This window comes from Oncorhynchus nerka, linkage group LG16 (genome assembly GCF_034236695.1).
Source record: "Oncorhynchus nerka isolate Pitt River linkage group LG16, Oner_Uvic_2.0, whole genome shotgun sequence".
NCBI classification, from domain to species: Eukaryota; Metazoa; Chordata; class Actinopteri; order Salmoniformes; family Salmonidae; genus Oncorhynchus; species Oncorhynchus nerka.
In genome coordinates, this window is record NC_088411.1 from 34916319 (window position 1) to 34943257 (window position 26939).

General features: G+C 40.6%; 1 protein-coding gene across 1 annotated transcript in view; it reads left to right on the plus strand.

The window, feature by feature from the left end:
- Nucleotides 1–15162, plus strand: part of LOC115144502 (CUB and sushi domain-containing protein 1-like) — a 415143-nt gene extending 399981 nt beyond the window's left edge. The window contains 14 exon segments of the mRNA XM_065002644.1: nt 1887–2063; nt 2250–2429; nt 3325–3498; nt 4412–4585; nt 5244–5317; nt 7318–7429; nt 8223–8402; nt 8778–8840; nt 9030–9191; nt 9307–9419; nt 9953–10040; nt 10179–10314; nt 10637–10699; nt 12248–15162. Coding sequence (XP_064858716.1) covers nt 1887–2063; nt 2250–2429; nt 3325–3498; nt 4412–4585; nt 5244–5317; nt 7318–7429; nt 8223–8402; nt 8778–8840; nt 9030–9191; nt 9307–9419; nt 9953–10040; nt 10179–10314; nt 10637–10699; nt 12248–12407 — 1856 coding nt within the window. The 3' untranslated portion in view covers nt 12408–15162.
- The last annotated feature ends 11777 nt before the right edge of the window (nt 15163–26939 follow it).

Genomic DNA, 26939 nt, shown 5'->3' on the forward strand with positions numbered 1-26939 from the left:
AAATGGTTACATTGTTAAGGGAAGCTGCACCAGGGGATTTTATTTTCATGTAATTTCTTTGCCTTTAATCTACAGAGTATCCTATTGCAGCCTTGGAGTGATATTATGTCTACACAGATAATGCTAATCATTCTTATCAAGATTAATGAATAATTAAGTTTACTGCTTTTAAAGTGATGCTATAGAGGATTTGTATAATTTTAGGTAGTAGTTTTGAAAGTAGTGCTCACGAGCCAAAACGGGTCCCCAAAAATTGTGCACAATTGTTTGCAATGTCATCCATTTCATATGATACGGTATGTTACGTCCTGTTAAAAAATCAAATAAAAAAGTCCTGCAGATCGTATGATATCTTATGAATTCCAATATGTTACGAATTTATTAGTGCTTAAGATCCCATTAAATCTCTTTAAATGTTCAGCTATTTAGCTATTCTATGACTTGAGCTAATGAGTATGTGCTCAATCAACCCTAATTGAGACATAAATACTCAAAGCTAGCACTGTAGCATATGCCCCGGAGATTCCCACTGTAATCAAAAGCATTCATTACTTTTTTGAGATCAGCATTTGTGTACATTTGCCATTCAGTTTCACATGGGGGAAAGCAGAGAGCATGTTTCCTCACAACTGATGTCACGCTTTGCCTGATCCCTCTTTGATGAATGGCCTCTGAAGATTCCCATGCTGTTAGTTCTCCCCTTCTGTAAACAAAGATGAAAATGCTTAAGCCCTATTGAGAGTATTTAAAGACATCCTCTGGAACTTTGGTGACTACTAAATATTTTTGAAATGTCCTGCCTTGGGCTGGATGTGTCAATATGTAGTTCATACATGCATAACCTATGAGCAGAATTACTGTCTTACCTCAATTAACCCTAATTAAAAAACAACCGTTTTTCTGGAATCTGATTTCCCTACATTGTACCCCATGTGGGCCAGCCCCCTAGCAATTCGAGTTCAACCAATGTGCTTTAGCCCCTCTCACCATTTGAGTGACAGCTAGCAAGATGCACACACAGCACAGTGAGAAAAAGAGCAATGACGTGGTGCGTATGTGATTTCTGGGGACCACTTTTAGCTTGTGAGCGCTACTTTCAGAACTATTGGTTAAAAAGTATACAAAAGTACCAGACAATCTCTTTAAGCAGGCTGTGTGAGTAAAAGCTCTATTCATGTGAGTCATGTGGTTATTTGTTTGTGAATATGTCCCCGATGCCTCATTATTTATGGAATAGCCTTGTTGTTCCCAATTAACCTAATTGGTTTTTAAAGCCGATATCTATGAGAGCGAGGATCCCATTTCATTTATTACCGTCTTCTAAAATGCCACTTCAAATCACTGACAAAAGGCATTTCCTTAAAAAGCTTTAACTAATTGGATCAAATCAATAGGTCTTTTATTTTAATATCTTGTTTCTGTTAGATTACAATTAAGTTGATCTGCTTGGCCAGCATCTGTAAAATATATTGTACTGAATAAAGATTGGACTTATTATGGGGCGGCAGGTAGCCTAGTGGTTAGAGTGTTGGGCCAGTAACCGAAAGTAACTCCAAGGCTGCAATAGGATACTCTGTAGATTAAAGGCAAAAAATGTTTAATTAAAGCTGACAAGGTAAAAATCTGTTGTTCTGCCCCTGAACAAGGCAGTTAACTCACTGTTCCCCGGTAGGCCGTCATTGTAAATAATAATTTGTTCTTAACTGAGTTAAATAAAGGTTCAATAAAAAAATATATAAATTATATACACATTTCCTTTTATCAATAGCCAAGAGTAGTACTTTCATGATTGCAAGTGACAATTCATTTATGGTTTATTTACCTTAAATTTACCTTGACGAATGTTCCAGTTTTTTTATGTTTATCTATTTGTTTTTTTTTCTCAGCTATTTCGTGTGGAAATCCAGGTACTCCTGCCTACGGGAAGATTGTCTTCAGTGATGGAATAGTGTTTTCAAGCTCCGTGGCATATGCCTGCTGGGAAGGATATGAGACCTCGGGTCTCACCACTCGCCACTGCACCACCAATGGCACCTGGACCGGCTCTGCCCTAGACTGCACAGGTATACTGTGCTGTGCACTGTAGGAGCTCTACAGTGGGATCGTCTAACACGCATCTTGTATTCATTCAACCTAGACCATGAGACATGGACGCAATAGACCTAATCTTATATGCTACATGCCATGCTTTGCTTTTGATTATGCTTATATAGTACTACATGTACAAATGTTTTTTACCAATTCAACAGTGATCAGCTGTGGAGATCCAGGTCCTGTTGCCAATGGGATTTACGTAGGAAATGAGTTCACCTTCAACAAGACTGTTCAGTACCACTGTAACCCAGGACACGTCATGGACACTGTCGGTTCATCTGTGCTCCTCTGCACCAAGAACAGGTCTTGGAACCAAACCAAGCCTTACTGTAAAGGTAATTCAACTTTGGTTATGACTCAATAATACTTGTCGTTGGCTTACAAAGAAACAAACATTTCTACTTTCATTTCTTTACTGAGGGCTGAGATGAGAAGCAACCAGAGAAATATAGTACAGATATCACAACACTCCAGAATTTCAAGCACTCGGAGATCAAAGAACTCAAAGTTTTTTGATCTTGTTTGGAGTAGTTTCTCTACCTTTTTTGGCACAGCAAGCACAAATTATTCACTTACACAGACTGAAGGGATGTTATCCATGAAATGTGTAGGATCTGTGCTATCAGATGTCAGACTTGAAACGTGTGGAGAAAACGATGCATCCAGTTAGTGGTGCAATGCAGACAAGCATAGAGCAGGGAAGTCTCCTCCCAAGCAGATTGACAGGCAGAGAGTGAATGTGTGTGCACTTCACATATAATTTCCCACAGTAGCGATTTACCAGACATGTGGTTATAGACCAATTGCAATCCTGTGGGTGAATACGGTTTAATATGCCAGAAGTTCCTATTTTTACAGAATAGACATCCAATACCACAGCATTTGCAATGATTTTTTTTAGAGTTAGAATATGTTATCGTCTCAATGGGAAATAACAGTGCAATGCCCTGCATATAATCGAAAACAGATACACAGTCCATATCGGATATGTATTGTGATTAATGGGACTTCTACTTCCCAATTAACTATATTACTTGCCAATAATAAGCATATGAAAACACTTTCTCCTTGTGGGAGACAGAATATGATCATCAAAGAGGATATGAACTGCGATAAATCATCCATTCCTTTCTAGCACATTAAAACATATGTTTTGAGTTAACATGCAGTACTTACTCACTAAAAATCATTACACCCGTCCTGATGATATTGTTTTGTCCCCCACATCAGTGATCATGTGTGGCCGTCCTCCGGCTGTTCACAATGGGAAGGTTGAGGGGTCTGACTTGCAGTGGGGCTCCAGCGTCATCTATAGCTGCTTCGATGGGTACCAGCTATCCAGCCCTGGAATCGTTTCATGTGAGGGGAACGGCACATGGCGAGGGGAAATCCCTCAATGTCTTCGTAAGTTAAAATCAAGTCCCTTTAAGACTGAAAATCTGAGCACTTGATCTAAACTTTAGTGCAATGGCAGTGTCATCAAAGCTTAGCAGTGTTTACCTATTGCTACGTTTATAGTAGATGCATCTAACTGACGAAAGCAGTGCCTATCAGTTTAAAGCAAATTAAATGTGCACACCTGGCCTACTTATCCTTCCTATAGCCCTGTTAAAGTAGTGCCGCTGGGGGGGTGCATGACCCGGCTAAATCCTCTGTGAAATGCCACATTTGACAGGTTGGGAAACTGTTGTGACAGATGCAAAAAGAATGTCAACATTTCCTAAATTGATCCCTCAAGTATCCGCAGCTAGGGCTGCCCATAACATGAGCATTACAAGGTACATGGACGGAGTCTGCTGCTGCAGCCTGCAGGCCTTGATCATAAGCTCCTGACACGGTGTCAGAAGTACTGCCAGAATGTTCTGAAATTCCATGCACAGAGTGGGTTGTCATGGAAAGCCTGCAGGAGAACACACTCTGTAATAACAACTTCTCATACTGTGGGTCTGAAACGGGTCTGAGTGACTTCCCCTGCTAAACTCTTTGTGGAACATTTATGTGGGGCATTTCACAAACATGAAGGACCTATTATGAAAAAGCATCTTGAAACCATTGTATTATCCATTATACAGTAGGGGTTAGCAGGTCTAGTTTAGCTATGGTGCTTTCTGTTTCTCACAACAATATATTTTTTCACCTAATTCCAAGAGCCATGTTATGAATGACTAGCTGGTCAGTAGTGCCTATATTAAACATTGTGATCATCATGCCTATGAAAAATTGTGTATATAGATTCTGAAACCCACGTAACCTGGGGGATGTGTGTGATGTGAAGTGTGTGATTTGATTAATGGTCTCTGTGCTTTATTCCGCCTAGCTGTGCTGTGTGGAGACCCAGGCACCCCAGCAGAGGGTTATGCTGAGGGCAAACAGTTCACCTACAGGTCAGAGGTCACCTTCTACTGTAGGGACCCCAACATCCTGGTCGGATCATCCAGGAGAGTGTGTCAGATTGATGGGACTTGGAGTGGAATACATCCCTCATGTATAGGTGGGTTGTCCTGCCCATTCATACCTTAATAGAACATGACTCAAGTAAAGGGAAAAGTCACCCAGTGAAATTCTTGAGGAAAAGTCTAAAAGTATTTGATTTAAAATAAACTTAAGTAGTAAAAGTGTAAATCATTTTCAAATTCCTTATATTAAGCAAACCAGACAGCACCATTTTCTTATTATTTTTAAATTTACGGATAGCCAGAGGCACACTCCAACATTCCAACATCATTTACAAAAGAAGCATGTGTGTTTAGTGAGTCTGCCAGATCAGAGTTAGTAGCGATGTCCAGGGATGTTCTGTTAAGTGCATAAATTGAACCATTTTCCTGTCCTGCTAAGCATTCAAAATATAACGAGTACTTTTGGGTGTTAAGGAAAATATATGGAGTAAAAAGTAAAATATTTTCTTAAAAGAATGTAGTGAATAAAAGTGAAAGTAGTCAAACATATAAATAATAAAGTACAAAATTACTTAAGTAGTACTTATTTTTATTTAAGTACTTTACACCACTGTCTGCTGCCTTAGTTGTGGTGTGGTATGTTGTGGTGTAGTCTGTAGTGGTGTTGTGTCATGTAGTTAAGTGTTTGCTTATTTTCTTCAGTGATGATGATTATGTTGTTAGGCAGTGAGCTAAACATGTATTTTTCTTTAGATCCTGCATATAACACATGCAGAGACCCTGGAACGCCATCTTATGGGATACCAGTCACATCCCAAGGATTTGAGGTAAGGTCCTTACTTCTACCAATGTCAAATTGTGGGTAAACATACTGTACAGTGGCTTGTGAAAGATAGAGTTTTGGGGGGGGGTTGTATCATTTGATTTACACAACATGCCTACCACTTTGAAGATGCAAAATATTTTTTATTGTGAAACATACAAGAAATAAGACAAAGAAACAGAAAACTTGAGCGTACATGACTATTCACCCCCCCCCCAAATCAATAGTTTGTAGAGCCACCTTTTGCTGCAATTACAGCTGCAAGTCTCTTGGGGTTTGTCTCTATAAGCTTGGCACATCTAGCCACTGGGATTTTTGCCCATTCTTAAAGTCATGCTCCAGCTCCTTCAAGTTGGATGGGTTCCGCTGGTGTACAGCAATCTTTAAGTCATACCACAGATTCAAATCAAAGTTTATTTGTCACGTGCGCCGAATACAACAGGTGTAGTAGACCTTACAGTGAAATGCTTACGTACAGGCTCTAACCAATAGTGCAAATGAGGATTCTTAATTTGATTGAGGTCTGGGCTTTGACTAGGCCATTCCAAGACATTTAAGTGTTCCCCATTAAACCACTCAAGTGTTGCTTTAGCAGTATGCTTAGGGTCATTGTCCTGCTGAAAGGTGAACCTCTGTCCCAGTCTCAAATCTCTGGAAGACTGAAACAGGTTTCCCTCAAGAATTTCCCTGTATTTAGCTCCATCCATCATTCCTTCAATTCAGTTTCCCAGTCTCTGCCGATAGAATAACATCCCCACAGCATGATGCGTTTTCCTTGATGGCCAAAAAGCTACATTTTAGTATCATCTGACCAGAGTACCTTCTTCCATATGTTTGTGGAGTCTCTCACATGCCTTTTGGCGAACACCAATTGTGTTTGTTAATTTTTTTCTTTAAGTAATGGCCTTTTTCTGGCCACTCTTCCATAAAGCCCAGCTCTGTGGAGTGTACGGCTTAAAAAATATATATATTTTTAAATGTAGCCTTTATTTAACTAGGTAAGTCAGTTTAAAAACAAATTCTTATTTACAATGACGGCCTAGGAACAATGAGTTAACTGCCGTGTTCAGGTGCAGAACGACAAATGAACGACAAATTTTTACCTTGTCAGCTTGGGGATTCGACCTAGCAACCTTTCGGTTACTGGCACAACACTCTAACCACTAGGCTACCTGCCACACTGGCTTAGTGGGCCTATGGACAGATACTCCAATCTCTGCTGTGGAGCTTTGCAGCTCCTTCAGGGTTATCTTTGGTCTTTTTGTTGCCTCTCTGATTAATGCCCTCCTTGCGTGGTCTGTGAGTTTTGGTGGGCGACCCTCTCTTGGCAGGTTTGTTGCCATATTCTTTCCATTTTTTTAATAATGGATTTAATGGTGCTCCGTGGGATGTTCAAAGTTTCAAATATTTTTTTATAACCCAACCATGATCTATACTTCTCCACAACTTTGTCCCTGACTTGTTTGGAGAGCTCCTTGGTCTTCATGGTGCCACTTGCTTGGTGGTGCCCCTTGCTTAGTGGTGTTGCAGACGCTGGGGCCTTTCAGAATGTGTGTGTGTGTGTGTGTGTGTGTGTGTGTGTGTGTGTGTGTGTGTGTGTGTGTGTGTGTGTGTACTGAGATCATGTGAGACTCAGATTGCACACAGGTGGACTTTATTTAACTAATTATGTGACTTCTGAAGGTAATTGGTTGCACCAGATCTTATTTAGGGGCTTCATAGCAAAGGGGGTCAATAAATATTCATGCACCACTTTTCTGTTTTTTTATTTTATTTTAATTTCACTTCACCAATTTGGATTATTTGTCCATTACATGAAATCCAACTAAAAATCAATTTAAATTACAGGTTGTAATTGGAAAAAACGACAAGGGCAATGAATGCTTTTGCAAGGCACTTGTCATTTGTGCTCAGAGAATTTGCTAAAATAGTCTTCTGGTCAGTCAAAGCAATTATCTGGTTGTTCTTAGACCATTTATAGTAATGAGTCTTCTTCCGTTTCAGGCTGGAAGCAAAATCTCCTTCAAATGCCGTAAAAACTACCACATACTGGGATCTACGACAAGAACCTGTCTGGAAAATTTGACATGGAGTGGTGTGCAACCAGAATGTATCGGTAAGTATTTTTGGAAAGATTTGTTTTTGTGACAAGACATTGTCAAGAAAACAGGGAAAAGTGATTTATTTGTCCACCAGGTGTACATTTTCTTAGCGTTGACTTGTTAATGAGTAAAGGTAGAGACACAGGCGGTGTAGAGTGCGGTATGACAGCCAAAGGGAGTAGAGCATTGGTTTAGCACATGTAACCCTTTCATTTACTGCATTCCAGATCACTACCCTCCCAATGGCATGTTCTCCATCTCTCTCCTTAATAACTAAGGATTATAGGTCTTGAGCTGTATATATGGATTAAAAGAAAGATCACAACGTAGAAGCCATTGTGGGACTGTCAAAAGGGAACGGACATTTGAGAAAGGGCAGTATGAGTCATGGAAGTTAAGTAGGGATTGCTGCCCTCAGCAAAGAATAGATAAAGTTTGCCAAGTTTAAGCTGTTCGTATGTGAGTGGTAAATCAGTGGGCGATTTTTGACAGCATACCCACGAAATTCTTCAGGCGTCTCCTCCACATGAAGCGGCTTCACTGTCAGAGGCTTGGGAGTGGGGAGGCTTAAGTTGACAACAGGAAAGTGCGAAGACTGAGTTCATATATTATGTTACAGATGGATAGTACCACTCTGGCCTTGTTTTATATGTTTGCTCCTGATAGGATTGCTTGATCTCTACATAACTCCATGATACTGGTGTGGGTGTGGGGCTGCTGTATTCTGACTGGTAATCCTGGTCAGTGGTAGAGTGAATTTATTGTGTTTTACCATGTTTTTTTCTTCGTTCTTTCTTTTTTTTGCAGCCCATGCCTGCAGACAGCCCGAGACGCTGTCTAACATTGACGTGAAGGCTATTGATCTACCAACTCTGGGCTATACTTTGATTTATACATGTCAGGACGGATTCTTCCTGGCCGGGGGATCTGAACACAGGACATGTAAACCTGATGGAAAGTGGTCCGGAAAGCCACCTGTCTGCAAAGGTATACTTATGCACTGGAATGTGTCTATTATTCAAATGTAACTATTTCCTGTGAACCATTCACAACCTGAGGAGAATAAATTGTACTGCAGGCCATATACTTAGATTAGCAGTTAATCTGCTACTTGTATGTGTCAATCATATTTTCCCTCATACATTGTTATTCAACACAGTAGTTAATTTGCTGTGTGCCCTGTGCTAGCTGAGAATATCTAGGTAATTGAGTATACAACATTTCAGCAATCAAGTCTGAATCGCTCTGGTAAAATGTAGACCAAAAAAAATGTTGTCATTACACGGCTACAAGCAGCAACTGGCAGTGAGTAGGTCACATCCATAAAATGTCATGTAGTCAATTATTTCTTCCGTCTTTCAGTTGGGCCCAAAATAAATGGTAAAAAAGGAGTGGAGTCAGATGTTCAGAAAAACAAGATTGGTGGTATGTTTATCTCCTCTGAGTCATTTTGTTCATGTTCAAATGCATGTCCATTCAATGTAACACGTATTGTGCTAACTGTACGTCTGAGGTTTCTCATAATGATGGCTGTACAGACAGGCGATGGATGACGCAAAAGTACCTTATTTTGTTCTGTTCATACAGTATAACATGAGTCTTTCTTTCCTTCAGTTCCTGTAGATGTGTTTTCTTTAAACTTTGGCTGGACCGGGTTCTATGAGTACCTTGGAGCAAGAGAAGTTGCCACTATTACTGTAAATGGATTCAATGCAACAACAAGTAGAGTCAATGTCACACTTCTGGATCAGAGCAGAGTGCAGCTTAAACTTGCTGGTAAATCACAACACACATGTTAACGCTGACATTATTTGATTAGGCAAATATTACAGTTGAAGTCAACATTACAACAGTAAACACCAACCGATAACTCAATTTCCTTTGTTTTCAGGAACGTACAAGAAGGAGGAAAACCATTTGCTGCTGAAGGTTTACCAGATACGTGGTCCAACAGAGCATCATTTCAGTAAATTCAAGAATGACAACTGGGCAATGGATGGCTACGTGAGTCTTTTATTTGAATTAAATTATCAATAAAGGGCCTAATGATGGACTTCCAACCTAATCAGGAAACACAACAATAGTTTGTCTCCTTTACCTACCATATTCTCTCCGCTCAGTTTTCTGCAAATGCTGTACATCTAGTTCATGAGGTGGTAACATCTGCAGACTATGTCATTCATCAATATGCAGCTCTGGCATTAGGTTCTGTCTACCATAACCAACACAAGACACTGCAACTTAAAATTGTATGGCCTAATGGCCTAAAATTATTTGAATTCAAATGTGTCTGTTGAAGATATTACTTGACTGTAGCCCTCTTTTGTAAGTTCAAAGAAGATATGTTCTTGTGAACACTATAGCAGTTAGTCACTTCAAAGGCGATAGAGACAGTGATAAGCTGCATGAGGACAAAGGAGGGGATATGAGGTGAATGGGTAATAGCGATAGCTGTGTAATGGTTCTGCATTTCAACTACTGTATGCCCTGAAAAATCAGCAAAAGTCAGATTTTCCCCCTCTTTTGTGTTGGTTTAGGTGACCGCAGAGTCTGACAAGAAAACCTTTGTTTACCAGGGTCATATTCAAAGCAAGGACTTTGGGAGATTTGTACTAACAAGAGGAGGTACAATCATTGTATAATCTTAGTAATAAACAAAAACTATATGCACAGTTACCTTTTACTTCCTGATACCATTGCTTTTACACAAGTTACTTTAAGAAGTTTGACAAGAATGGTTGTACTGTTATGTTTTTTTATCAGGTCTCTTTACAACAGACCTGGAGCCATCAAATCCTCCATACTATGGCACCAACAGCAGTTCAGTAGCAGCTGCCATACTAGTGCCATTCTTTGCCCTTATTCTGTCAGGGGTTGCATTTTACCTCTACAAACACAGGTAAGGAGTGCCCGGCTATTGGATGTCTTGGTAACCTGCATTGGTGATGTTTGTCCATATATGCTTGGATGTTAAGCATCGTAGTCTCTTATAAGTTATGGGAAACTCCTGTGCCAACGATGAGTGATCCCTAAAAGTTTCAGTTGATAGATCGTTACATAGCAAAATCCAATGTTAGATGAGTGCGAAACAAAATGATTACAATACATTTGCATTGGCGTTTTCCAAAGCTAACTGAACAAACAAAATAAATAAAGTATGTGACATTATTGTCAGATAAAATGGAAATTACCCAATATTAAAGTACATGAAAAATTGGCAGGGTACTTTCACAAGACACTGATGACAATGAGAGACCCAAAGACGTAATCAGGGCGGGCGGCAGGTAAGACATAAGAAACTAAATCACTATACGCAACAATTCCTACTTTCACATCGTCATTATCGTCTTGTACTTTTTTCATTTAGTGAGAAAAAAAATCATTTTTTAATTTGCTGGGCTACAATGGAAAGGATGTGCTCTTTGATCTCATATTGTCATCTCTCTGTCAGCATATTTCAACCAACTGAATGTTGTTCTTGTTTGTTTTTTTGTGATCATTTGCCTATAAGCTATCATGAGAATCCATTTGTTTTTGACTGTTATATTTACTGGAGGGGAGTTTTGAAGTATTAATACAGAATCACGCTTAGAAAGTATCTTGATATTCACATAGATAAAGAAAATGTATACTTTTATTAACATTTCACTCATTTTGTATGCCAAATGCTACAAACTCATAAATGTCAGATTTTGAATACTGTCTTTTGACAATGTTATAATAGCATAATCTAGGATCAGTCTGTTTTGATAGTTACAATATTTCTTTCTTTCTGTATAGAATTTTGCATTTCCATATTATACATGTTTAGCCACAAGGCTTCATTACTACTTACATATATAGGATCTTAATTTGATCACCCTTTTTCAAGATAACTATTTTAACTTATAGTGTATTTGGGGTTTTAAAAAGGCTTCTGAAGTTTGAAATGTCCACTGTGAAATTTCAGACTTGATTTTCCCTTACAGAAAAAGTATCAACCCCTACAAAAATGTAAATAAGTTATAATCCACATAGTTGCTACAGGATTATTTTCCTTCTGTAGCAAACTGGCTCAAATTAAGATCTGTAACATCTGTACTCTGTCATTCATACTCCAACAGAGACTTTGCAAGGCTTTGGAAACGTGTTTTTGAATATGCAGAGGTATTGTCCACACATGCAGATAGATCCTGCTTTAACAATGCCTTGATGTAGGATTAGGTAATGGACTTTATATATCCACACAAAGTTTAAATAGAAGACACTAAACCCTCCAGGTAGTCACTAAACCTGCATTTGTCTGACTTAGTAAGGTAATGGAGGGACCATTACGTTTACTGCACTGTTGGAGCTAGGAACATAAGCATTTTATTACACCCGTGATAACATATGTGTATGCGACCAATACAATTTGATTTGATTTGAAGTAACGGCTTACAAAATGCTCCTGGGTGGAATCAAGGTCTTTACATTGATCTTATATTTTACTTCAAATCAGCTCAGTGGGCTTTGAGTAGGACGCCCTAGTCTCCTCTTTCAAGTAAAAATAGGTTATATGGTGTACCATGGTAGATGTGTATTCTGGATCAAATGAGGGCTGAAACATATTTTCCTTAGCTATGGGTTTTATGTATTCTTATTTGGTATATTTGAAAATGCAATAACAATATGTACAAACATTCCTCATGTGGGAAAGAGTTTCTGCTTCATCATTGCACTTTTTGCTATACCTTAACATCCCTTCATGAAACAAAGTCACATTTGTCTGAAAAGTAAAAAACCAGTCATAGCTAGTAGAGTTATTAAAATAACGTAAATGTGCTAATATCTTTTATTTGCTCACTTTTCAGAACAAGACCAAAAGTTCAATATAATGGCTATACCGGTCATGAAAACACCAATGGACAAGCGTCGTTTGAAAACCCTATGTATGACACAAACATGAAACCCACGGAGGCGAAAGCTGTGAGGTTTGATACAACTCTGAACACAGTCTGCACAGTAGTATAGCCCTCTTATCACCGACATTGGACTGGCTTTTACAGCCATACCTCTTGTGGTAAGCAGTATCTTATTTTTCGACAGATGCCAATATTTCTTTGAACTCATCACGTTATAACCTCTCTGTGGAGAAGATAAAATACACCATTTAAAATCAATGACAATTTTATATGGACTTGCCACCACAAAATAAAACGACAGCTATTGGTGTTCTATGGAGCAGAGATCATGTATGTGGCCAGGAAAATAAAGCAGAGACGATTATCTCTAGGATCAAGGAGTTCTGCCTTTTATGGCTCTTTGCAGGATGAAAGTCGTTTTCATTCGCCGGTTTTCTTTTTTTCTGTCTTTTCCCCCCCCAAAGGCCCTCCTTGGGGAAATACTAAAGTGTCTTGAAAAGCCACATAATTGTTGATAAAAAGTGTTTTCTTCAGTGAAGATGTACCACAAAGGAGGAAGCAACTTTGAACGTGTTGCCAGACTTCTCCAATAAAGGGAACATATGCTATAAACTACAACTGTCTCACAGGAGAACATGGCTATCTAATCTAGGAACTCGCTCAGCTGTTGTGTTGAAAAACTTTATCGCACAAATTTTGCACTAGTGTGTTATGAATGGGTATGAAATGAGGCAAAAGAGGCATTTTCAAACTAACTGAAAAATGACGTACAGGGTTTTTGACCATTTGTAGATAAGCATACAGTATATTTCCATATCCACAGGGAGCATAATGTCATGCTACTGTTTATCAATAGAGATGCTTATTTTATTTTCAATATTAGTTTTGCAAATAAATGTGTGGAACACCCTCCTTACTTTTTTAAAATGGTTATATAAATGATTTTTAACTCTGGAGTCACAAATACCATGCAGCTTATCTAGAAACATTTAAATCCACAAATATCAATTAAGGAGCAACTGGTGTACATGCAATCGTGAATGATATTTAATTTTATTCACAGATCAATATTACCGAAGAGCAAAATGATCTGGCTCATCTACTCTGAAAAAACAGCAATGCTCAATATTGTTGTATTCTGTAAATTGCATCAAATACTTACAGTATGTATCATACATGTTAGTCATGAATGTTTGTTTGTATTGTCGATCATCAGGTTGCTGTTTATATTGTAGTTTATTTCACATTACCCCAGGCATTGAACATTGTCAACATTCGGAACACTAGACAACAGTTGGCAGTCCTATCTTGTGGTCTTGCTGCAAATTTGCTTACGTTTCAAATATACCTCTTGCGCAGAAGGACGTCATTTTTCTACTCTACAGTACTGGAACTAATAAATTTTTATTTTTCATAAATGCTGCCCTTGCTTTAAATCACAGTTTTAATGCAGAAGTGTATTTTTGTTTAAATGTGCCATACGAATATGCCATGTTTAACTCAACTCAACTGTTTGACACACAACCTTGTTTTGGTAGGCCTACTTAAGGCAAGGTGGGGAATCGTTCTTTAGCAGTGGCATGAGCTGGTCGTTTAGAAGCTAGTCTTAATCATCTGTTTTTCTCCCTTTATGATATGTCCCTCCTATCCTTAAGGGTATTGAGTCAATGATGATGAATTGAACACAGACTACTTACTTACACTCCAGGAAACACTGCCTTATTCAATTCAAAAGCTGTCACAGTTACAAATGACCTATTACAACGCTAAGGCTACTTGAATGCATACAGTACACTGTGATTCCAAAGTCATAGATTAGCTTGTTGTTTTTCCTAATAATTTTGGTTGTGCATGTATTCACAAATAATGTTCAAAACTTACAATAGATGAACTATCTTCGCTTGGCTTTTCGAAATCTGTTATCATATGCACTTGCTTAGAGATCAATGCACCAGTGACAAAATGTGTATTATAATCTTGTGAGATATCAGATTCCATTTCATATCTGTTGTATTTGTGGCCATAGTAGCACAACTAAAATTCCCCTGAGTAAGATGCATTTTATGTGTGAAGTATGTTTGGAAAATCAGAAGCATTTTAATTTCCATAATTTTTCTACAAACTATTGAACTTTTTCCATTTCAAATTAAACCTAGTGTTCATTACACACCTACGCACTATACGGCAGTGGTTTCAATAAATAGGGTTAAGACCGAAAGTAATCAAATCATCCCCTTTCTTTGTAAACATTTTGATGTAAGACCCACTGCTTTTAATCCACATTTTGCCTTCCTTTGGGCTTGCTGCAATAACGTTTTTCTTTCAACATCTGTAAAATGGTTTCCCAACTAAAGAGGTGTATAACTGCATTCAATTTAATATCATTCCATTTTACAACATCGGGATATCACGTGCTGCTGACTTGAAGTAGGTGCAAAAGAAAATGTTTTTGTACAGAAATATATTTTTTATGAAGAATTTGTAAAATTATTAAATATGCTGTACTTTTTTGATTAATGTAGGTACAAAACTTGTTAAAATAAATGTTTTTACTATACAAAATGTACATTTATCGTCTATCTGAGTATGAATATCAAATGTATATTATCTATTGTTTAAACTTTTCTTGCAAATGTCGATATATACAAGCTGTTATTTTAAAACATTGCTTGTATATATTTGTTTATGTGAGAGAAAACAAACCTTAGAAAAATTGATCTATGACACATGTTCTATGACATATTTTGAAAACATTATTTCAGATTAAACTTTTTAATATAATTATGGTCATATCTATGTGGGACTGTTTTATTTTCCATTCGTGTCATGATATATTTTACAAGGCTATAGTCAGGTCTATACAACAAAAAAACATCTGAATGTTTGCTGCACCTTTAAAGGCAATGTTCCTGCCTTGGCAGAGACCGTATTCACAATAAACACTGCGTATGTCGGCTCAAAGGAACGGATTGAATCCTGGCCTTACTCTAGTCTAACTCTATGAAAAATAGATTTACAATCATGATGATAATAAGATATAGATATATACACAGTGTAAAGTACTTGAAAGTACTACTTAAGTAATTTTTTTGTGGTATCTGTACTTTACTATTTATATTTTTGACAACTTTTACTTTTACTTCACTACATTCCTAAACAAAAGTATGTACCTTTTACTCCATACATTTTCCGTGACACCCAAAAGTACTTGTTATTTGGAATGCTTAGCAGCACAGGAAAATGGTCTAATTCATACACTTATCAAGAGAACATCCCTGGTCTTCCCTACTGCCACTTATCTGGCAGAGTCACTTAGCACATGCTTTGTTTGTAAATTATATCTGAGTGTTGGAGCGTGCCCCTGGCTATCCATAAATAAATAAAAAAACAAGAAAATGGTGCCGTCTGGTTTGCTTAATATAAGCACTTTGAAATTATTTGTACTTTTACTTTTTATACTTAAGTATATTTTAACTATTACATTTACTTTGATACTTAAGTATTTTTAAAACCAAATATTTTTAGACTTTTATTTACTCAAGTAGGATTTTACTGGGGGAGTTTCACTTTTACTTGAGTCATTTTCTATTAAGGTATCTTTACTTTCACTCAAGTATGACAGTTCGGTACCACTGTATATACATTCTGAAATGTAATATGATAGAATGAACACTGTTATTTATGCTATAACAGCTGTGTTTTAAAATATCTGGCTGCATGACAATGTTACCAATGTAGAATACAGCATGTTCTTGATCCAGAACCCTTGAAGATGCCCTTCACTGTCATAGCTGACCAATACAGATGCCTCAAGGTAAGCAACTGTTATAGCATCTCTTTATCCAGTCAAAGCTAGAGTAACCCACATTTCATGATTAGGGATTTTCTTCCCTTTTAAAGTGTTTGTTTTGTGACCTGTAAGACCTCTAAACAGTGGAGACTTGATTACCTCAGAAGCAATTTCCCTCAAGCAAGAAATGTATTTTTAAAAGGCCCTGAGCTTGGCTGATTATCATTCCACTTCGACATATAGATAAGACTGTAGTTATCATTTTATAACTGTATTATCAACCATTTGCTGACATGGGCTTTCTTGCATTGCCTGGAAATGTGCTGGCCATCTCTTTGCTCTAATATATCGATTTCATGCCCCCTTTGCTATGCCAGGCATCATGGTTTCTGATGGGATTACATTGATTCCTTTTGTTTCCCTAAGATAGTCTTAAAGGGAAACAGTAGGCTTTTGGCTTCCCCTTTAATCACTTAAAGATTGAAAAAGCAGTGTTAAATCAGTAGATTGTCATCCATTCCTGTGTGCTGCAGTCCAGACAAATTAATCAGTATGGGCCCTTGTGCACCAACATAACCATCCCTTTGTTAGATTGCAAAAATATCATAAAACCACACACCCAAATAATAAAGGTATTCTGAAACTGAAATGCAACAATGGTATTAAAAAGAAAAACAATGGAAATCTGTCCTGGTAGCACTGCTGTAGACATCTAGTATTCACTTATTTTATTTTTAAAACTGTTTTTCCCTTTATGTTCATGGGATTAAAATAAACTTTGCCTTAATTGTACAGGATTGGAAGAAACATAACGAAAAACAGATTTAAGCAGAAAGGGAGTCATCACTCAGCTCAATATTTAATGGCAAGCAACACATTTGTTCTCTGTGTGTCTCCCATGCTGGCATGGGCTCATTGAAAGAATGAGAAAAATCCATAATCCATGGCGCATGTTCAATTTATCTTGCTTAGTTCCCTGTTTGCTGTTCAGAGGCCCAATCCAATGTCTTCCCAACCAGAAACCATGGATTACAGGCTACGGCAGCACTGAGTTAAAAGCTAGAGCTGCCGCTTTCAAGGAGCGGGACACTAATCCGGACGCTTATAAGAAATCCCAGCTATGACCTCCGACGAGCCATCAAACAGTCAACACAACAAAATAGGACTAAGATCGAATCCTACTACGCCAGCTCTGACTCTTGTCGGATTTGGCAAAGCTTGCAACTATCACCGATTACAAAGGGAAACCCAGCCGCAAACTGCCCAGTGATGCAAGCCTACCAGATTAGCTATATTCCTTCTATGATCGCTTTGAGGCAAGCAACACTGAACCATGCATGAGAGCACCAGCTGTTTCGGATGACGGTGTGATCTCTCTCTCCGTAGCCGATGTGAGTAAGACCTTTAAAACAGGTTAAATTCACAAGGCCGTGGGGCCAGCCGGATTACCAGGAAACGTACTCCGAGCATGTGCTGATCAGCGAAGTGTCTTCACTGACATTTTTAACCTCTCCCTGACCCAGTCTGTAATACCTACATCTTTTAAGCAGACCACTATATAGTCCCTGTGCTCAAGAACGCCAAAGGTAACCTGTCTAATTGACTATTGCCTCGTCGCACTGAAATCTATAGGCATGAAATGTTTTGAAAGGCTGATCATGGCACAGATCAACACCATCATCCCAGACACCCTGGACATACTCCAATTCGCATACTGCCCCAACAGATCCACAGAGGGCGGAATCTCTATTGCACTTCACACTGCCCTCTCGGACCTGGACAAGAAGAACACCTACGTAAGAACGCGGTTCATTGACTATAGTGCAGCGTTCAACATCATAGTGCCTTCCAAGCTCATCACTAAGCTCAGGACCCTGGGACTGAACACCTCCCTTTCCAACTGGATCCTGGACTTCCTGACGGACCGTCCACACATAGTGACATCTGCCAAGCTGACCGTCAACACGGGGGTCCCTCGGTGGCGTGCTCAGTCCCCTCCTGTACTCTCTGTTCACCCATCACTAAGTTGTAAAGAAGACACAACAACACCTCTTCCCCCTCAGAGAAGAGGGCACTTAAAGTTATACAGCTGCAACATTGAGAGAATCTTGACTGGTTGCATCACCGCCGACCGGGGGACGACCCCAAGGACGAGGAGCGTGTCGAACGGGTTGCGAAGGTAGAAATCACGGATGATGTTGGGGAATGTCCAGAATGTCCTCCAACAGAACCCAACACCGCTCCTCTGGGCCATACCCCTCCCAGTCCACCAGATACTGGAGCACAACGTTGGGAGTCCAGTAGGGATCTGATAGCGTACGCCGGGCTCCCCTCGATATCCAGGGGGGGGGGGGGGGGGCAGCATCAGCTAGGGGACCAGGAACCACCAGCCTGAGAAAGGAGACATGAATAGAGGGTGAGATATGGTAGTGACTGGGTAATTATAACCTGTATGTCACCTCATTGACCCTCCGGAGAACCTTGAACAGCCCCACAAACCGGGGGCTCAGTTTCTTGCAGGGTAGGCGAAGTGGGAGGTTCCTGGGTAGAGAGCCAGATGCGATCCCCAGGATGGAACAATAGGGTCTCACTGCGGTGACGGTCTGCCTGCTCCTTCTGACGATGGATGGTGCACTGGTGTCTCAAGTGCGCATTGTTCCACACCTCCATGCACCAGAACCACTCATCTACTTCAGCGCCCGGGGTCCATGGGGCCAGGCCCGGCTGGAAACCCTAAACGCACTGGAAGGGGGTCAACCCAGTGCAGGAGTGACATAGAGTTATGTGCGTGCTCTGCCCAATGAAGGAAACGTGCCCACTCACCCTGCCGGTCCTGACAGTGACTGCTGAGGAACCTTCCCAGGTCCTGATTCATCCTCTCCGCCTGCCCGTTAGACTGAGGCCGACACGCCGATGTGAGGCTAACCATGACCCCGAGCTTCTCCAAGAAGGCCCTCTATACTCAGGATGTGAATTGGGGGCCACGGTCCGAGACGATGTCCTCCGGATGGCCATAATGCCGGATGACCTGCTGTGCAAGAGTGCCTCAGTGACCTGGAAAGCAGTGGGAAGACCAGGAAGAAGGATTAAACGACATGACTTGGAGAATCTATCCACTACCACCAGAATGGTGGTAAAACCATCAAAAGGGGGAAGATCAGTAACAAAGTCAATGGATAGTTGGGACCAAGGTCACTGGGGCACGGGAAGTGGCAGAAGCTTCCCTGCTGAGGCGTTCCGGGGGGACTTGGTTATAGTAGCATCCTGCACCAAGGTAGGCCACCAGTATTTCTCAGTGATGGAATGAATGGTATGAGAAATACCTGGATGTCCAGCGATGACAGCTGTGTGCCCAGGTCAGCAGTCGATCCCTTATCCCTGTGGGAATGTAGATGCACGCGGGTGGACAATTCCGGGGTGCGGGCTCCCTCTCTAGAGCCTGGCGGATGTCTAGATCTACATCCTAAACCAAATCAAATCAAATTGTATTTATCAAATCAAATTTTATTTGTCACATACACATGGTTAGCAGATGTTAATGCGAGTGTAGCGAAATGCTTGTGCTTCTAGTTCCGACAATGCAGTAATAACCAACAAGTAATCTAACTAACAATTCCAAAACTACTGTCTTATACACAGTGTAAGGGGATAAAGAATATGTACATAAGGATATGTGAATGAGTGATGGTACAGAGCAGCATAGGCAAGATACAGTAGATGGTATCGAGTACAGTATATACATATGAGATGAGTATGTAAACAAAGTGGCATAGTTAAAGTGGCTAGTGATACATGTATTACATAAGGATGCAGTCGATGATATAGAGTACAGTATATACGTATGCATATGAGATGAATAATGTAGGGTAAGTAACATTATATAAGGTAGCATTGTTTAAAGTGGCTAGTGATATATTTACATCATTTCCCATCAATTCCCATTATTAAAGTGGCTGGAGTTGAGTCAGTGTCAGTGTGTTGGCAGCAGCCACTCAATGTTAGTGGTGGCTGTTTAACAGTCTGATGGCCTTGAGATAGAAGCTGTTTTTCAGTCTCTCGGTCCCAGCTTTGATGCACCTGTACTGACCTCGCCTTCTGGATGATAGCGGGGTGAACAGGCAGTGGCTCGGGTGGTTGATGTCCTTGATGATCTTTATGGCCTTCCTGTAACATCGGGTGGTGTAGGTGTCCTGGAGGGCAGGTAGTTTGCCCCCGGTGATGCATTGTGCAGACCTCACTACCCTCTGGAGAGCCTTACGGTTGTGGGCGGAGCCATCTCTGTCGGCGCCGGAAGTTCAGATGCTATGGCGCGGAAGCCAAGGTAGGCCGACGATGATCTGGTGCACTGGTGATAAAAAAGGGGATGTTTTCCTGGTGATTTGTTATTTTTAGATAGGAGGCAAGGGTCTGATCCATTCCGCGGCGCCGGAATCCACTAAAGCTGTAGACACAGGGCTTGAGGGACAGTCAGCCAGAGTGATGGGTACTAAAAAGAGTCTAACAGGAAAAGCAGTAGATGGAATACCCACTCCTGGTCCAGGGGATGTAACATCACGTGACCGTCCCTCTGCTCTAGTGGATCCCGGATTCTGAAGTAACGGACACGGCTGGCGCTTGTGCCCTCCCTGGCCACAGTACAGACAGAGCCCCAGCTGCATCCGTCTGCGTCGATCCGCCGAGGGAAGGCGTGTGACCCCTACCTTCATGGGTTCAGGCTCTGATCCCGAACACTCGCCGAAGGAGGGAGAGAAGCGATGTAGATGCCGTCGCTCCCAGAGAAGGTTATCCAGACGGATGGCCATCGTAATGAGTGCATCCTGGGTGAGGTTGTCATCTCGGCAGGCCAGTTCCGTCTGGACCTCCTCGCGCAGACCTCTTCTAAATAACGTGCTGAGCGCCAGCTCATTCCATCCACTGGAAGCTGCTACTGTCCGGAAGGTAAGAGCATACTCAGCAGCTGTCTGATTCCCCTGCTGAAGCAGATGCTCATCTCCCTTTCTGCCCTCCGCGGGATGATCGAAAATGCTTTTAAACCAAGCCATGAACCCCTCATAAGACTCAAGCCCCTCCTCTCCTCTATCCCGTGCGGTCGTAGCCCATTCCAATGCCCGCCCAGTCAGCAGAGAAATAACCGTGGCAACCTTAGACCTCTCGGTGGTGGTACATACCGTAGCTTTTAGTTAAATATTTAACTATCTGCATTGACTCTTTTTGCTACTGTTTATTATCTATCCTATTGCCTAGTCACTTTACCCCTACCTATATGTACATATCTACCTCAATTACCTCGTACCCCTGCACATAGAATCGGTACTGGTACTCTGTGTATATAGCCAAGTTATCATTGACTCTGTACTGGTACCCTGTGTGTATAGCCAGGTTATCATTGACTCTGTACTGGTACCTCGTGTATATAGCCAGGTTATCATTGACTCTGTACTGGTACCCTGTGTATATAGCCAGGTTATCATTGACTCTGTACTGGTACCCTGTGTGTATAGCCAAGTTATCATTACTCATTGTGTATTTATTCCTTGTGGTATTATTGTTCTATTATTTCTCTTTTTTTTCTCTCTGCATTGTTGGGAAGGGCCTGTACGTAAGCATTTCACTGTTAGTATACACCTGTTGTTTACAAAGCATGTGACATGCTATTTTATTTGTCCCTTCAGCCCTGTCATTAGCTGTGGTCAAGGGCCTCACCTTTGGACATCATTAGACTTAAACACTAAACACTCATTTAAATGTAATGATGTGCAAGCAGAACATGCCCTGTGAGTTTCATCAGTCATTTTTACACCAGTAATCATTAGAATTTATTCAGACTTAATTTATTTTGTGATTAACACAGTGACACCATGGCTCACATCTGGCAACAAGGCAGCAAATAATAAGACCGTACTGTTAGCCTGGATTATAGTTGATAGGCAGGTTTGCCACTGCAGTTTGCAGATAAGACCATAAGAAAAGTAATCTATAAGAGATTCTGAGGTGGGGATCATTTCAAAATCCATTACAACATGCCTTTTAAATCTTGAGTCTCTCTGTGTGTGTGTCTCTCTCTCTCACACACAAACACATACACTCTTAGAATTCAAGCATCTTCACAAGAACATTGCTGGTTATGAAAGAATAGAGAGACCTCAAGTGTGGATGGCTCCAAGCAACCACAGCTCCAAAAATAGTAATAGCAGCATTTGAAGACACATTTCACAGTTAACCTTTAATGGGGCACCAAATCACTGCTCCAGTCAGCAAGAATGACTCATGTTCAGTCCATCTGTGCAACACCAACCTTTTAGATATGTTTTCCTCATCCACAACAAGTCTGTAGCACTTTCATGTGTCCATCAATATCTTAGGAACTTAACGTGTGTGTAAATGTGGAAGATATTATGTACACAGTAACTTTTAGAGCTGAACTGCCAGCAATGCTGCCACAATATTTAATTCAATGAGAAAAAATACTTTAGTTTATATTTAAAAAATATAAACTAAAAAATAAATTTAAAAAAAGGAATGTTTCAGTTCATTATGAAAGCTCTTTAAAATAGTTTAATGGCAACGCTTATGTGGTTGTAGCATCAATAGTTGAACACAACAGTCCATTAAAAGATAGATCATAAAAACAGTTTGGATTATAAAAATTGGATCCCAAAGTTAATTATGTATGATACATAGTCTGGACACAGTATCCAAATGGGAGTACATTTTCCACTAGGAGTAAAACTCCCATTTGAGGAAAAAAGTTACTTCACTGAGTCAGCAAAAGGCTAGGGACAGCTTCATATCATATCAGTTCAGTACAAGTCCAATATCTCCCTAACGCATTAGTATGAACCGGACACTTAGGCACAAGAGAAAGCTGACCTGCAGAATTCTGTATTACTATTCAATCCTAAAGAATGTCTATGCCTGGAGCAGGAGCTTCCACAGACCGCGTGCCTCAGCTTTAAAGAACCTTACAAATGTCTTTCCGCTCTAGCCCTCAGCACACCCTTTCCCCCTGCTGCAAGCTAAGGCTACACAGTATAGTTCTCATGGGAAATAATCACTTCCTTATAGGATTGCAGTATCAAAACATATCATACCCATGCCATCTTCAGTCCATATAGCCTGCATGTTTTTTTTGTTCTATCTCAACCTCCTACCTTAGATTCCAATTGGAACATAGGTCTGTACCAGGGACATAGTGGTAAAAAAGTAGCTGGGTGAAATCTGAACACCAGCCAAGATGATGAGCGGGGAAGAGTAAACACGAATGCTCTAATTTGGCAAAATATGTGTGGAAACGCCACTTGGAAAGTAAAAGAGTGCCAAACCACTAAAGGGCATTTTACCTGCCACTATAGTGAAGGTAATAGTGTATACATCCCTGGTCTGTACATTTTGTTCAGAAAGAAAAAAGTCAAACAGATTAAGCCTACTGGCAAAAGCAACAGTACATGTCCAGGTCTTTCCCCATACTATAATTCAACCCCCAGCTGTTGCTGGGAAAATGTCAATATTTGGCTACATGGCTACTCATATCCAGAGCAGTACTATTGGGAGAAGCCTACTCTTAAGTATCAAGTGATAACTTGACTTTATTTGTGAATAATGAACTGAGTGGTAAAATATTGACTGAGCTGTGGCTTTGTACCACCATAGTGACAGTGTAGTTACACAGGGTTCTGGTATTCAGTTGAATGGCCTGTTCTTGCCCTCTGTCTCCTCTTTCTGTTTAGATGCCTGAAAGGACTTCCCAAATTGTTTATTGTAACCACAGGGGCAGGCACACGACAGGTCAAGGCAGGCAGTGGTCGAAATCCAGAGCAGAGGCCAAAGTACAGGACGGCAGGCAGGCTCAGGGTCTGGTCAGGCAGAGGTCGGTAATTCAGGGGTTGAGCAAAGGTACAGGACGGCAGGCAGGCTCAGAGGCAGGCAGTGGTCAGGCGGACGGGTACAGGGTCAGGACAGGCAAAGGTCAAAAACCAGGAGGACGAGAAAAAGAGTGACTAGGGAAAACCAGGACCTGAGACAAACTGCTGGTAGGCAGACCAGACGAACTGGCCCAGACAGACAGAAAACACAGGTATAAATACATGGGATAATGGGGAAGATGGGCGAAACCTGCAGGGGGGTGGAGACGAGGACAGGTGAAACAGATCAGGGAGTGACCGGTAACGTCAGTTAGGTTATACTATGATGGATAAAGTATCCCAAGATAACTGTTATTTTGTGTTGACGACCTCTGCTAGCTGTTGCACTACCAAGTCTATTTTATTATCCTGTTCCCCTGCAGATGTAGTTTGTCATTGACATCTATACAAATGGTGATATAAAAGGATATGTAATCTAGTCCTATAATTCTTATGCCTTTCTTTCTATAACATTCACTTAATTCCCTTAAACATTCATTCATTATTTAACCAAGCCTTGAAAGTTGTGGTTTTTGAAATGGGAGCATGTCACCCAATGTAAAGTGTTACCTAACACCTTTTTGGTTTAGTCATACTTGGCACATGTTTGAATGGGGTAGTGTACATTCTAGAAAAGTGTTTAAATGTGACAGATGGAGGGACATCCAGTGACGCATTACTAATGGTTCTGAACCTCTAGCAGATTGTTTTTTCTCTATTCCAGGCTAGAGTGATTACCAATTTAATCTGGAAATTGTGCCAGAGAGGCACAAACATGGAATATATGTAACTCTCTTCCACAGATTGACAGAGGACCATACAGCCAACAGATTGGACCTGACAAGTGACATGGAGCACAATTCTGAAACTCAGTCACTGATACGGAGTGCAATCCTGGTGAAGTATTTCACAATTTCTCCCCTCAACAACAATCTGAAATAAATCTTACAAGTCTCCTGCTAGCAACCAAGTGATTGCATAGTGATAAATATGGAATCTAAGGGCAAGAAGGAATTTCTACCAGCCACCCTGCAGAGAAATCATTGATGCTTTGAGTTTCATCATCATTCAATGGAAAACTCTGATCAATCAAGAATGAAAGTCATGCTGACTGGTCTCCACCAGGGATTTCATTGAGCATTAAGAAATGGGAGACAAGTTTCATCTTGGAGTTTGTTCAACTGACTCACTTTTGTGGAAAATGTTGTCAAATTGATACTGGCCAGTACCATGCTGACATACTGGACAGTACCATGCTGACATACTGGACAGTACCATGCTGACATACTGGGCAGTACCATGCAGACATACTGGACAGTACCATACTGACATACTGGGCAGTACCATGCAGACATACTGGACAGTACCATACTGACATACTGGACAGTACCATGCAGACATACTGGGCAGTACCATGCTGACATACTGGGCAGTACCATGCAGACATACTGGGCAGTACCATACTGACATACTGGGCAGTACCATGCTGACATACTGGGCAGTACCATGCTGACATACTGGGCAGTACCATGCTGACATACTGGGCAGTACCATACTGACATACTGGGCAGTACCATGCTGACATACTGGGCAGTACCATGCTGACATACTGGGCAGTACCATGCTGACATACTGGGCAGTACCATGCTGACATACTGGGCAGTACCATGCTGACATACTGGACAGTAGAATGCTGACATACTGGACAGTACCATACTGACATACTGGACAGTACCATGCTGACATACTGGATATTACCATGCTGACATACTGGTGTCATGACGTTGTATTAGTTAATGTGACGACTGTTGTTCATCGAATGATTAAAAGTTTCTAATTGCGTGATTAACTGAATCAAGCAATTATTAACTCATTAACCTGGGGCACCATGGGAAAACTAGTTTTTATTGAGTTTCTATTTCCCAAATTAACTCAAAGAATATCAGAACATCGATTTTACAACAGCCGCTAATTAACCAGTTACCTCTACAATCTCGTTCTGAACGTCGTATTATCCGTGAATCTGCATGGAAACGGGTTTCACCAATGAGATCGTACCACACCAATCTTAGTTGAAAATGTATTTACTAAAAAGCTAAAATTATGATAAAAGGTACACATGGACAAAACACATTATAGGCTATTGATTAGAACTTAGTATAACGGGCCAACACACTATGGCGCGTGTTAACCAAAATGGGGATTTCAAAGAGGGAGAGAAAAAAGAAAGTACACGAGAGAAATATACATTTGGGTGAATTTGTCAGCTATGCTATTCTAACCCTAGCCTTGCCCCAAACTGCCGCTCTTATGGGTCAGAATATAATGATGTAATTACGTGGGGAAGGTCTCCAAGGGGAGGCCGCGTGGACCGTTCAAGGGACCGTTCAGCTGCACTTCTCCGGCGCACCTCTCTGATCGTCCTCTCGATGTCAGTGTCCTTTTGGCTTAGGAGTCTGTTCCCTCACCCTTGCTCTGGAAGGGGTCTTCTGAGGACAGACAGCTCTGTAGCTCAGAGCTCACAGCGTTGTAATGAAAAAGTGTAGATACCACGATTCGATGGGAGATGGAGGCTAGGTGGTTCGACTTAAATTCACCCGCTTAGACAACGCTACTCATCTGTAGCTTGGTAGAAAAAATATTTCTTTGTCTTCAAACTTGCATTGTGTTTTGGGTTCGTTGACTTTTTAGACCTTGGCTGCAGCTTGGGTCATGTAGTCTTCCCTGTAAATTCTTCACCCACAGGTTTTATACACTCGGGTCAGAAGTGGGCGTAACCGCCTTTAGGGCAATTCTCTGGGCGTACCAAGTTAATGAGGCAAGGTCTAGATGTTACTCAAATCCAATTTTAGACAACTAACTTCACATTTCATCTTTACCAAAACATTCTCTTTGATTTGGACATTTTCCACACAACGTATAATGTATAAACATCAAACATATACTAGGA